At 41.5% G+C, this 13,834-nt stretch overlaps 1 protein-coding gene across 1 annotated transcript; it reads left to right on the top strand.

Moving 5' to 3' along the window:
* The first annotated feature begins 8,224 nt into the window (after positions 1-8,224).
* LOC147610225 (glycolate oxidase-like) lies at positions 8,225-11,841 on the top strand. The gene is made up of 12 exons (XM_086786502.1): positions 8,225-8,413; positions 8,858-9,043; positions 9,261-9,385; positions 9,474-9,520; positions 9,665-9,742; positions 10,012-10,136; positions 10,250-10,316; positions 10,520-10,582; positions 10,699-10,768; positions 10,871-10,971; positions 11,156-11,260; positions 11,379-11,841. Exons 2-12 carry the CDS (start codon positions 8,901-8,903, stop codon positions 11,562-11,564), a joined length of 1,110 nt encoding a protein of 369 aa, XP_086642628.1. The 5' UTR covers positions 8,225-8,413; positions 8,858-8,900; the 3' UTR covers positions 11,565-11,841.
* The last annotated feature ends 1,993 nt before the right edge of the window (positions 11,842-13,834 follow it).

Here is a 13,834-nt window from a genome sequence, read left to right on the forward strand (position 1 = left end):
AACCCTAATAGAGAACACACAAGGTGAGAGGCTGAAAATCTTCTTCTTCTCTACTCAACACTCAACACACCATATACAAGAATAAGAGTACACACAATATGAAAGGTACTCAACCAATACATACACGGGTTCTCTATAGTGTGAACCCGACTAAATGAGCTGGCGCTATAACTAAATGAGCTGGCTGAAAATCTTCTTCTTCTCTACTCAACACTCAACACACCATATACAAGAATAAGAGTACACACAATATGAAAGGTACTCAACCAATACATACACGGGTTCTCTATAGTGTGAACCCGACTAAATGAGCTGGCGCTATAACTATACCAGTCTCTAAAATGGCTGTCACACAGCCTGTCATCCCACTGGCCGCATATCACCCAAGATCTCACCAACCATGCCAGTGGTGTAAGTGTGGGGCCTATCCCCCAAGCGGGTCATCAGTGTCCCGCCTCACTAGACGAGCTCGATATCTTAATACTCCCCCTCGAGCTCAACTCCATCTCATGTACACCAAGCGAAGCCCTAAATCTGTGGAGCTTCTCTGTACCCAATGCTTTGGTGAAGATGTCAGCTACCTGATCCTCTGTGCTGACATAAACAAGGTCAAGATCTCCTGCCAAGACCTTCTCTCTGACGAAGTGGTAGTGGACCTCTATGTGCTTCATACGAGCATGAAAGACTGGGTTCCTTGCCAACTGTATACTGCTAATGTTGTCACAGAAAATGACAACTTGTCTATCCACTGATAGACCCAAATCTGCAAGTAGCTTTCTCAACCAAGCTACCTCACATGCTGCCATAGCAGCTCCTCTGTACTCGGCCTCTGGTACTGGATAGAGCAACCATAGGCTGCTTCTTGCTGCTCCAAGTCACAGCAGCACTCCCCAAAGAAAACATGAAGCCACTGGTAGATCTTCTGTCTGAGATACTACCAGCCCAATCAGCATCTGTGTACCCATGTACACATATCTCTGTCCCAGTCTCATAGAATAGTCCACAATGCAAAGTAGACTTCACATACCTCAGTATGCGTCTCACTGCATCCAAATGCGGTTTTCGTGGAACCTCCATAAACTGACTCACCAACCCAACAGCATAGCTCAAATCTGGTCTGGTGATCGTCATGTAGATCAAACTTCCTATTATGCGTCTGTACATAGTAGGATCCTCCAAGATCTCTCCTGAATCTGCACTCAACTTGCCATTTTGATCCAATGGCACGGAAATAGGCTTACAGCCTGTCATACCATACTTGGACAACATGTCCAAGCCATACTGTCTCTGTAGTAATCCAATACCATGTGGTGACCTAATCACCTCAATGCCCAAGAAATATCTGAGCTCCCCCAGATCCTTCATCTCGAACTTCTGTCTAAGCAAGATCTTTACATCAAAGATCTCTGTATCATGGTCCCCCGTAATGATCAAGTCATCTACATAGATGACAACAAGCACAACTCCTCTATCACCATGTCTCACATACAGCGAGAAATCTGCATTGGCTACATGAAAGCCAATAGTGACAAGATATTCAGAAATCTTGTCAGACCATGCTCTTGGTGCTTGCTTTAAGCCATACAAGGCTTTCTTCAACCTGCAAACATGCTCAGGGTGACCCACATCCTCATAACCAGGAGGTGGCTGCAACATATACACCTCTTCTTGCAAATCCCCATGCAAGAATGCATTCTTTACATCCATCTGATGTAAATACCATTGCTTTGACGCAGCCACTGCTATCACAACTCTCACCGTTGCCATCTTGGCAACTGGGCTGAAAGTTTTCTCATAATCAATCCCATATGTCTGTGCATATCCTTTGGCTACCAATCTAGCCTTGTACCTGTTTATGCTTCCATCACTGTTATGTTTAACTTTGTACACCCACTTGCATCCAATGGCTTTCTTGCCTTCCTTGTTACCTGTTTATGCTTCCATCACTGTTATGTTTAACTTTGTACACCCACTTGCATCCAATGGCTTTCTTGCCTTCAGGCAATTGCACTAAATCCCAAGTCTCATTCTCCCATATAGTGCATCCATCTCCTCGTCCATAGCTTTCTCCCAATACACATTTCCACCAACAGCCTCATCAATGCATGTGGGCTCAACAACCTGCACAACCTTTGCCATATATGCATAGTGATGTGCCACATAACCATCATAGGTAAATCTCTGCACAGGATTTTTCACTCTCCCAGATCTTCGCAGCTTCTCATTCATGGCTTCCATAGCCTTCTTTACACCAGGTGTTCTCATAGCTGGGATCCCAAGCTCCTCATCAAGGCTCATATCTGAGCCACTAGACTCTCCATCAACATGAGAATGCCCTGCAAAAATGTCAGGCATACCAAGGGGCTCAACCACTTTCTCTTTTCCTTTACGTGATGTAGTAATGACATTTGCAGGGCTGGTATTATGACGCAGCCTGCCACTCCATGGTCTATCAACAGACCCACTAGATGTGGACTCTCCTGGTCCACTCAAAGACTGTGATTGCTGACCTGCATTCTGTGCAACCACAATTCCACTCACATCAGCAACAGCTTCTTTTCCAGCAGCATACCAGCTACTCATCTCATCAAAGACAACATCCCTGCTTACCCTCAACTCACGTGTAGCAGGGTTATAACACCTGTATCCCTTTTGCTCAAGGGAGTATCCAATAAACACACATTTTTCAACTTTTGGATCCAACATAGTTCTCAGCTCATCTGGCACATGCACATATGCAAAGACTTTCAGATGAGACAAATCTGGTTTTCTGCCAGTAAACCTCTCCTCTGGAGTTACATCATGTATGGCTGTAGTTGGAGTCCTGTTCATGATGTATACTGCTGTAGAAACAGCCTCAGCCCAATAGCAATGCGGCATATTCTTCTCTTCCATCAATGCTCGCGCAATCTCAGCAATGTGCCTGTTTTTCCGCTCAGCAACTCCATTTTGCTGCGGAGTGTATCTGCATGTAAACTGTCTCCGAATACCATTCTTCTTCAAGAATTCAGAGAACTCATTGGAGAAGTACTCTCCCCCTCCATCTAACCTTAGGCACTTTACATATTTCCCTGTTTGCTTTTCAACCAAAACTCTGAAATTCTGAAAGTGAGCGAACACCTCACTCTTCTCCTTCATGAAATATACCCACACTTTCCTTGTGTGGTCATCAATGAAAGTCACATAATACCTGCAGCCTCCCATAGATATGGTCTTCGTAGGACCCCATACATCTGAATGCACAACATCTAGTGCATTTCTGCTCACATATCTATTACGTGGAAACACATGCTTTGTTTGCTTCCCAAATTGGCATGCTTCACATATTTTCTGCATACCTTCCACTTTAAATTTTGGCAGCCCTGACACAATTCCTTTTGTCTGCATAGACTTCAATCTCTACACATTTACATATCCAATCCTTTTATGCCAAATGTCTGTGTCTGCAACAATTCCTGAACCATTTGCAAACATCGCAGCACTCATTTCAGGCATGTCTATATTCAACGTAAACATTCTGCCCACTCTGTTGCCTTTTGCAACCAACCTGCACTTGTCTTTGAAATCTTCAACATAACACCCATCAGGGTTAAACCTAACCTGCAAACCCTGCTCAATCATCTGGCCAACTGAAACCAGATTCTTTGTTATGTTCGGTACATGAAGTATATCTGCAAGGTACTTCACTTTGCCATCCTGCATAGACAATGGCATATCTCCAACGTGGGCAATTGGATGAGCAGTGTCATCCCCCCTGTTTCCACAAAACCTGGTCTTTCCGGGTTTTTCATCTCCTTGAACCACTCCCCATGACTCGTCATGTGGTTCGAAGTGCCTGAATCCACATACCATACATTATCTTTTTGTGCTGCATCAACATTTTCAGACATGGCATTCACAACATGCTGCATAACAAACAACCTTTCATTATCCTCATTATTTCTGCTTGAGGATGCATAGTTGTTTTGCTGCACTTTCCCATTTTGCATGTCAGCGTGCTTCTTATAACATTCTGCCTGTACATGTCCAGGCTTACCACAATAATAGCATTCACGTGCATCATTATATTGCCTTTGCCAATTTCCACGACCTCTTTGACTCCCCCTGCCTCTGAATTTGCCTCTTCCACCTGCGTGTTGTTGTTGTTGTTGTTGATTCTGGGACTGTTGTTGTTGCTGCTGCTGCTGACCATAATTTTGATTACTTGTTCAGTCACCTCCTTGACCGCGTCCACGGCCTCCTCTACCTCGTCCTCTTCCTGAACTCGTGTAGAAGGCCTGTTGCTCTGAACTGTTTTTGCTTTGTGAAGACTGTTGGTCTTCACCCAAGCTCTTCTCTTCGATAATCAGCATAGACACCAAATCTGTAAAGTTGGGAATGTTTTCCCGAGTCTGAATGGACATCTTGAACGCCTTGTATTGTGGCCCGAGACCACGTAGACAGACCTCCACCTTATCATCATCATCTACTGACACACCAATAGATGCAAGGGATTCCACAATACCCTTTATCTTAAACGCATAGTCATTCACAGACATGCTCTTTTTCTCCACAGTATGAAGTTCATTCTTCAACTGTATCTTATGTGCCTTGGTATTTGTTTCATAGAGCTTTACCAAGGTGTCCCACGCCTCCTTGGGGGACTTGGCATCCTGAATGTGCCCAATCATAGTGTCTTGTATACTAATGGATAGCCAATACATAACCTTCCTGGCTCCTTGGTTCCAGTCTTTAAACTCTTTCACATCTGCAGCAGTCGGATTTATATCCGGTATCTGCGGTGCCTCTTCATGCTCACCTTCTATGTAGTCCCAATAGCCTTTTCCCATCAAGAAATTCGTCAACCTGAACCTCCAAGCATGGAAGTTATTCTTATCCAGCTTCTCAGCCACAATCTGAGTTATCCCATCATTTGACATCTTGCCAAACACACAATTTTACCAGAAACTGCACTGGTTTTTCCTGCACAACTGTTGTATTTTCTACAGCGGTACTGTAGTACTCTCAAATGTCACAACCAGTGACTTCAATGTGCATACATACACCCAATAGCAACTGTAGACCTCTTTGCAGCACCCACAGTGTCTGCACAGTCAATCTGTCTTCCTGCAGTTCTTAAAACAGAGTTCTGCAGAGAATCGATGACTTACCCGCAGTGCTCAAAATCGCCTGCTTTCTGAAAAACGGAGGTCCAGACGCGCCCGAAACGCGTTTTCGGCCCGAAATTTCAGTCCGATAGGACGATAGGACTGTATAGTTGCCCTATAGCTTTACTCCCGCGAAGAAAGCTCCTCAATCAGAGACCGTTTGCCGGTGCCTCCCGTAGAGCTCCCGACAAGGGTGTAGTCACCAACACCATAGGGAAGAGTAGTTGAAGCTCTTACCCTCGTACCGCTTCCTGTGGTTCTCTTGCTTGCAGCTCAGCCCTTAGCACGAACCAGACTCTGATACCATGAAAAGATGCAGGGGGGAAGAGAGCTTGAGCTCTTGCAAGCACACACACACACTCACAAATCCTAATAGAGAACACACAAGGTGAGAGGCTGAAAATCTTCTTCTTCTCTACTCAACACTCAACACACCATATACAAGAATAAGAGTACACACAATATGAAAGGTACTCAACCAACACATACACGGGTTCTCTATAGTGTGAACCCGACTAAATGAGCTGGCGCTATAACTATACCAGTCTCTAGAATAGCTGTCACACAGCCTGTCATCCCACTGGCCGCATATCACCCAAGATCTCACCAACCATGCCAGTGGTGTAAGTGTGGGGCCTATCCCCCAGGCGGGTCATCAGTGTCCACCGCCTCACTAGACGAGATCGATATCTCAACAATGGGAAAGGCGCATTAGGATTAAATTAGAAAAATTATGTATTTTTAAGGCTCAAAAGGTAGGAAAACGTGAACTTAAGACTAGAAGGTAGGATTTAAGTGTATGTATATATGTATGTATGTGTATAGGATTTAAGTGTATGTATATATGTGTGTATGTGTATAGGATTTAAGTGTATGTATATATGTGTGTATGTATGTATATATGTGTGTATGTATGTATGTATGTATATACATACATACATTGTGTGTGTGTGTGTGTGTGTGTGTGTGTACACACACACACACACACACACACACACACACAATGTATGTATGTATATACATACATACATACATACACACATACATACATACAGACATATATACATACACTTAAATCCTACCTTAAATCCTATACATAGCTCCAAAGAGAACTAAGCACTAGAGGTCTCCATGGAGCCTTTGCTTATATCCTTTTCACCTTGATGGGAAAGGCGCATTAGGATTAAATTAGGAAAATTATGTATTTTTAAGGCTTAAAAGGTAGGAAAACGTGAACTTAAGACTAGAAGGTAGGATTTAAGTGTATGTATATATGTATGTATGTGTATAGGATTTAAGGTAGGATTTAAGTGTATGTATATATGTGTGTATGTATGTATATATGTGTGTATGTATGTATGTATGTATATACATACATACATTGTGTGTGTGTGTATGTGTGTGTGTGTGTGTGTGTATAATATATGTATGTGTGTGTGTATACACACATACATACATTATGTGTGTACACACACACACACACACACACACACACACATACACACACACACTCACACAAACGCACATATGTACATACATATGTACATACATACATACATACACACACGCACACACACACACACACACACTCACACAAACACACATATGTACATACATACATACATATGTATGTATGTATACATGTATGTACATATGCACACACACACACATACTCATGTACATATGTATGTATATACATATGTATGTATGTATGTACATATGCGCACACACACACACTCACACAAACACGCATATGTACATATGCACACACACACACACACACACACACACTCACACTCACACAAACACGCATATGTACATACATACATACATATGTATGTATGTATGTATGTATGTACATATGCGTGTTTGTGTGTGTGAGTGTGTGTGTGTGTGACATATGTATGTATGTATGTACATATGCGTGTTTGTGTGAGTGTGAGTGTGTGAGTGTGTGTGTGTGTGTGTGTGTGTAGACTTTGTGAATCTTGTGCCTTGACCACACAAGAGAAGGCACGACTATGATTAGTGATAGTTTTTAGAAAATCTACTCAATGATAACACTTTGAGTATGTTGGTCTACTAGCTTAGTCTTATAGTGTGCTCCTCCCTAGTTAGATGCTTTCCCAACAATATTAAGGGGATTAATAATAGCAAATATAGAACTAGTGTCAAAGCACATATAGAACTAGTGTCAAAGCACATAAGAAATCTAACGAACTAAAATAGAGAGTGAACTTGACCTTGTTTGACCATTGTGTGTTAGAGAGTGAAATCTCAAGAGGGTTTGATCAGTCATAATATAAGAAGTTTGAATACGAACTAGAAAGTGGCATAATTTACGAGTGCCTAGTTCTTTCTTTCTATTGCAGGGCAATAGTTCAACTTATCCATATTCTCACCATTTTTAGTTAGAATTTTTTGTTCTAGTAGGGTTACCCTTATGATGTGTCACTTGAACATTACATAATTTACTATGCTATGTACCCACCATTGCACCAATGTCAAGGTCCCCATCCTCATCCATATCAACATAGACACTTTACATGAATTCTACAATAGTGAAATAAGTGAGTAGAGGCGTCAAACCTACCATCAATGTCCTCATCATCGTCTTAAGTAATAGGTGTGTGTAAAATTTGCTTATGTTAATGCTAGGATCTAAGGATTTCACGAGGGAAAAGCGTGGGTTAATGCTAGGATCGAAGGATTTCACGAGGGAAAAGCACGGGTTAATGCCACGGTCGAAGGATTTCACGAGGGAAAAGTACGAGTAGGGAACTTTGATCTCTCGAACATGGGGCATTGGGGAGTGACAAAATGATAAGATGGTGAAGCTCCAAAGAGAACTAAACACTAGAGGTGTCCATGGAGCCTGTGCTTTTATCCTTTTCACCTTGATGGGAAAGGCGCATTATTAGGATTAAATTAGGAAAATGATGTATTTGTAAGGCTCCAAAGGGAGGAAAACATGAACTGAAGACTAGAAGGTAGGATTTAAGGGAATAGATAATAATGAAAGAGGTGGCAGCCACAGAAAATAAAGCTATGGGTGGAGGAAGGCGGAGATAATATTTATTAAAGAAAATAGTTTTTTGTGAAAATGTAAAGTATGAGGACCAAAATCGGCGCCACCTTCTTCTTCATGATCCCCATCCGAACTTCACTCACTTTTATCACCTCCTCCGTCTCCGCATGCGCTCGCGCTTCCTCCTGTCTCTGCACAAGTGAGCAGGCCGCAAGCCTCCTTGCAGCTCTCTCTGCAGGTATTTCGAGTTCCTCAGCTTCTGTTTTCTACTTTCTCGCTCTGCAGAGCTCCCCAATTTTGTTCGGCTAGGGCTAGGGTTTAATTTCGTCTGCCCAATCTTGTTAGGTTTTCCTTTCATCTCCTCTGTCCCAAGTCTCACCTATTCCAGTCTTGTATGCGCCACCTCCTTCAATTTTCTATTAAATCCTGCATCTATTGTTCTGAATAATCTGTAATTTTCTTTGCCACCGGCCTCATGGTCTTCTGTACATAACATAATCTTCAGTTATTTCTTGGGATAATCTGGTTATGAATTGGGTTGCTTGATTGAACCATTTTTTTTCCATTTGAGTTTCTTTTTATGTTATGTTTTTAGGCATATGCCATAGACTTGAACAAGGTATAATGACTGGTACAGGCACAGGGAGTGCCTGAAGTGCTTTTTCCTCCTCTGTATGCTTAGTCTTTCAGGATCTCCGGCAAGCGGTGCAGACCCAGTAACCAAAATGGCTACCATGGTGGTGAATGTGTCCGAGTATGAGAGATTGGCAAAGGAGAAGCTGCCAAAGATGGTTTTTGACTATTATGCATCTGGTGCTGAGGATCAGTACACCTTGAAGGATAACCGACACGCCTTCGAAAGGATATGGTATATCCTAGAAGCTATCTTATGTGTCTTTGATTATGAGTTTCATACATGTTCTGTACCAGTTTGTCACATTTGAATCGACGGACTTGCCGCTACAACGTCATAGTACTTGGCATCATAGAAGTACCAACAATGGCACATGGGTGGAGCACATGGCAACTGTGGGGATAATATCCTTCCAGATCCTGTTTGGGACTTGATCTTGTAATTTTTACAGGTTCCGCCCTCGTATACTCATCGATGTGAGTCATGTGGATTTGACGACTTCAGTACTAGGGTTTAAAATATCGATGCCGATCATGGTTGCGCCTACGGCAATGCAGAAAATGGCACATCCGGAAGGTATTGTTGGACATCTCATCTGCACGGCTGTTCTTATTATGTTGCATTTTTGAGTTTCAAAAGCAGTAATATGCGCTTTGTTTTTCAGGTGAGCTAGCAACTGCAAGAGCCGTGGCGTCCGCTGGAACAATCATGGTATGTGTAGACGCATATGCCACCACCACAAGATGAGTTGGTGCTCACAATTTGATTTTAATGTCAGATTCTAGGCTAGTACAGGATCTGGAGTCTCTTCACCTGCATACTTACTTTGAGAGCTGTGTCATGCACCTGGAACAGACACTTTCTTCCTGGGCAACCAGCAGCGTTGAAGAAGTTGCCTCAGTTGGACCTGGAATTCGGTTCTTCCAGCTATATGTGAGTTTTTACCATATCTATGATATGCTATGGACTCATAGACATCTTGAAAAACCACAGTTCTTAGTTAATTATGCTGTAGATGGTTTCTTTAGTACTGGTTCTTGGCAGTAGTTGCTGCCTTCATGGTGTTCATTGCTGTTTGACATGTGCAAAGTTTGAGTCTGTGTTGCTTCATGCAGCCTGCTAATGTTTGAGGCTGTGTGTTTGTTTGTGAGCTGAATTTTTCTCATTTATGAGATATTTTTTTATTATTTTGCATTGTGTAGGTGTACAAGGACCGAAATGTAGTGGCACAGCTTGTTCGTAGAGCTGAAAAGGCTGGCTTCAAGGCCATTGCCCTGACAGTGGACACTCCTCGCTTGGGGCGCCGAGAAGCTGACATTAAAAATAGGTTTGTGTTTGTTTAGTGCATGAGTAGTTCAAGATCAGGCTGATGCTTAAGGACGGAGAACACGTACACCTGTAAAAGGGTGTGGCAACTTATGGCTTTTGTCACTTTCACAGGTTTGTTTTACCTCCATACTTGACACTGAAAAATTTTGAGGGTTTGGACTTGGGAAAGATGGACAAGGTACACGCTTAGTAAGTAAGGCAGCTTTTTCTTCTGGAAACCTGCCATGTTGGCCCTTGTGCTGGTTGGGAGGAGCTTGGAAAGTGTGGCTGGGCACTCTTATTTGCCCTTCTGGCAATCCCCTCCAAGCCGATCGTCAATACAAGGAGCCAAAAGGATATTGCCTCAAATATTGTTCTAACATGTTTGCCCATGTTCAACAGACATCTGATTCTGGGCTTGCCTCTTATGTCGCCGGTCAAATTGACAGGTCTCTCAGCTGGAAGGTAGGCTGAAGGATGCACCATCTTGGACCATATTTACACATGGATCATCAAGTGGTTCTTTCGGAGTTCTAGCTCTTTCGTGTCAAGTGTTTTCTGTGTTTGTCCTTTTTGTGCAGGATGTGAAGTGGTTGCAGACAATCACCAAGCTTCCTATTCTGGTGAAGGGTGTCCTGACAGCAGAGGACAGTATGTGTTTCTGCTTCTCTTGGTCTGCAGACATTAGAGATATTCCATGTTAAGCTTTTTCTTTCAGGAAGCTGTTCTGATGAGCACTGTTCGACTCTACAGCTAGGTTGGCTTTACATTGTGGTGCTGCTGGGATTATTGTTTCCAATCACGGTGCACGTCAGTTGGATTATGTTTCAGCCACCATCAACGCCTTGGAAGAGGTTTGATATTTATAAGCACACATGAGGTAGCTCTGAAGAGCTCTTATGTTTTTTCTATAGCTCTTCTGATCTCTTAATAGTACTTATGAGATTGTAGCTGCTCTTTTGACTTAACATTGTGTAGGCAGGTGGATGAATAATATCCAAATCATACCCTCTGAGCCATCTTGATTTTTTTTTTCAGGTGGTAACGGCTGCTCAAGGAAGAGTCCCCGTCTTCCTCGACGGTGGAGTTAGAAGAGGCACAGATGTGTTAAAGGCTTTAGCCTTGGGAGCTTCTGGCGTCTTTGTGAGGACCCTTTACACCTTGGATGCCATTGTTACTTGTTTGCCTCCACATTTACTGTCTCTTTTCAAGGCCTGCTCTTTGCAAGGTAGTAACGCTTGGTCTACATTTAAATTTGCAGATTGGACGGCCTGTAGTGTTCTCATTGGCGGTTGATGGAGAGGCAGGTGTAAAAAAGGTGCTAGATATGCTTCGTGAGGAGCTAGAACTAGCCATGGCATTGGCTGGGTGCACATCTGTGAAGGAGATTACCCGGTCACATGTGAAAACAGAGTACGATTTAATTCGCGCCGCATCAAAGCTGTAGAGAGTGTAAGAGAGCTTGGTGTGCAATGATGGAGTTTGCTTAATGTCATCTTTTCAAAGTAAGTAGATAACAAGTCTCTAGCTTATGAGGTTATGACTGTGTTCTTGGGCTTCTATAGTGCAATGAGCTCCCAGGAAATAGTGTGGGACTTAAAAAAGTGTCTGCATATGTCTGCACACCTGCAAATGGTTGATCATCTTGTTTGTACAAGATAAGCAGCTGCTGCATCTGTTTTATTGATTAATCAAAATTGAAGTTGGGTCTTTTTTCTATGCCAGTACTTGGTGGCTTTCCCCTCCCCCCCTCCCTTCCACAGCCTCCACCTCTTTCAGGATAAAAATGAGTGGGACATCATATCTTTGCCACAAAGCGGTTACATAGTTGTAAGAGAATCAATAACTTATCCATAGCTTCACATACTTGAAGCCTACCTGACCATGATGAAAGTGTGCATAAAAGAGATGCACATGGACGCGTCACACATGCTTAACCATCATAGATGTTTGCATAGAGCAGATGAACATGGTAATCATAGCCTTTCATAGCTGAAGGGCATATCACAATTGAACTTCAAGAATAAGCACATAAAAAAGCCCTATAACTACTTTTTAGAGTGAGAGGGCTACCAAGTGGCTGGTACAAACTAAGGTTACCATGGAAGTCTATACAAGAAGTGAAGGTCATCATCACTTGGAATATAGATGCCATCCACATTATTGGATTTCATAGAGGATATGTAACAACTAGCTTTGACACAAAGGATTGAAAAAATGCACCCCTGAAAGAGTCCTTTGGATAGTAGAGAAGCTATATTGAAGAAGGCTGCAGAGATGGCAACAAAATGGGTAGTACTCTTAGCGACAAAGCCCCTCATTCGAGAGTTAAAGGAGCCAAAGTGAGTTGAAACCTAACAAAAAGAAAGAAAATGTATGTGTAATTGACTCCCATGAATCAAGTAGATTAAAGCTTCTCACGGATTCATGCATTGTGAATGGATTCATAGGCCCATCTTTGGCCTTTTAATATGTTAATCCAATTTCTTGCATATTTCTCTAGACAATTCACACAAAGGTGTGGTTACCTTTAGAAGTAGTTGTCACACATAATGAGGGTTGTGTTAAAATTATAGGAGTTAGAGTCTACTCTATATGAAAATTGAGATGGGGCTCTATGGTGATTCACAAACTCTTCCTCCTTCAGTTTACATGACTTTGGGAAGAAGTAATAGATTAAATCTTGGATCTAAGGAGGATCAAAACAAATTCACAAACTCATGATGTTTAAATGTAAGTTACAAAGGGAGCTTGGCACTCCTAATATGGAGGTTATCTCACACCGTGAAATAGAGGCTATTTCACGCTGCAAGGGTTTTTTTTAGTCTAGAGGGAAATTCAAGTTTTCTTGTGTGGAGGGAATATTTTTTAAATTTTAAATTGGGAAGATATGGGCATTTTTTCAAAAAGGTAAGTGGGAATTAAAAAAAAGTCAACACTCTTATGACACCCCCTTCATAAATGATCCCCAAAATGGACAAGTTGACAACGCATTGGCATCTTTACATTAAATACTCATTAGTTCCATTAATGAGTTGTGAAAAAATGTGATTATAAATTAATCAAAGATGAACTCTTTCACTAATATTTTCCTCTTTTAGACTAATTAAGAGCTCTAATTAACCACTAATCAATAATTAATGCACACCAATGAGCACATCATTGGATAGGGCATGAAATTGCTAAGCTATGTGTATCAACTAATGTATAAATTAGTCAATAATAAAAAATTAATTAAACTCTTAATTTCAGTCTCTTCTCTTTATACAAAATTAAGCAAAAAAGAGTGAAATTCCTCTTGGTAATGAAGAAATTGATGTAATTAGAAGTTTTGATGCATCTAAATGCTTTCAAAACACTCAAGAACACTAATTTCAACCTCTTTCGTGATGAAAATGGACTTCAAACAACATATTTATGAATTTTTCAACTCTTAGAATGAATTAATCGCCCTTAAAACGAGAAAAACCAGTCCATGAGTGAAGATTAGTCATTTCCAAGAGTTTTTTTATGTTTTTGAGAAATATTTTGGGAGATTAAGCTACTCTAATTAATTGCTAACACACTTATGCAAACAAATCTAACAAAAACATAAAAATTAAGCAAAAAATTTATCGATTTTCACTCTATGTTAAACTAAAAAAGAGAGCTAAAAATATATTTTATTGCATTTTTGATGCAATGGAAGTAAACAAAGCCTAATACACTCTATGTGCA

This window comes from Cibotium barometz, chromosome 49 (assembly GCF_041138505.1).
Source record: "Cibotium barometz isolate CiBa-2024 chromosome 49, ASM4113850v1, whole genome shotgun sequence".
Taxonomy (NCBI): Eukaryota; Viridiplantae; Streptophyta; class Polypodiopsida; order Cyatheales; family Cibotiaceae; genus Cibotium; species Cibotium barometz.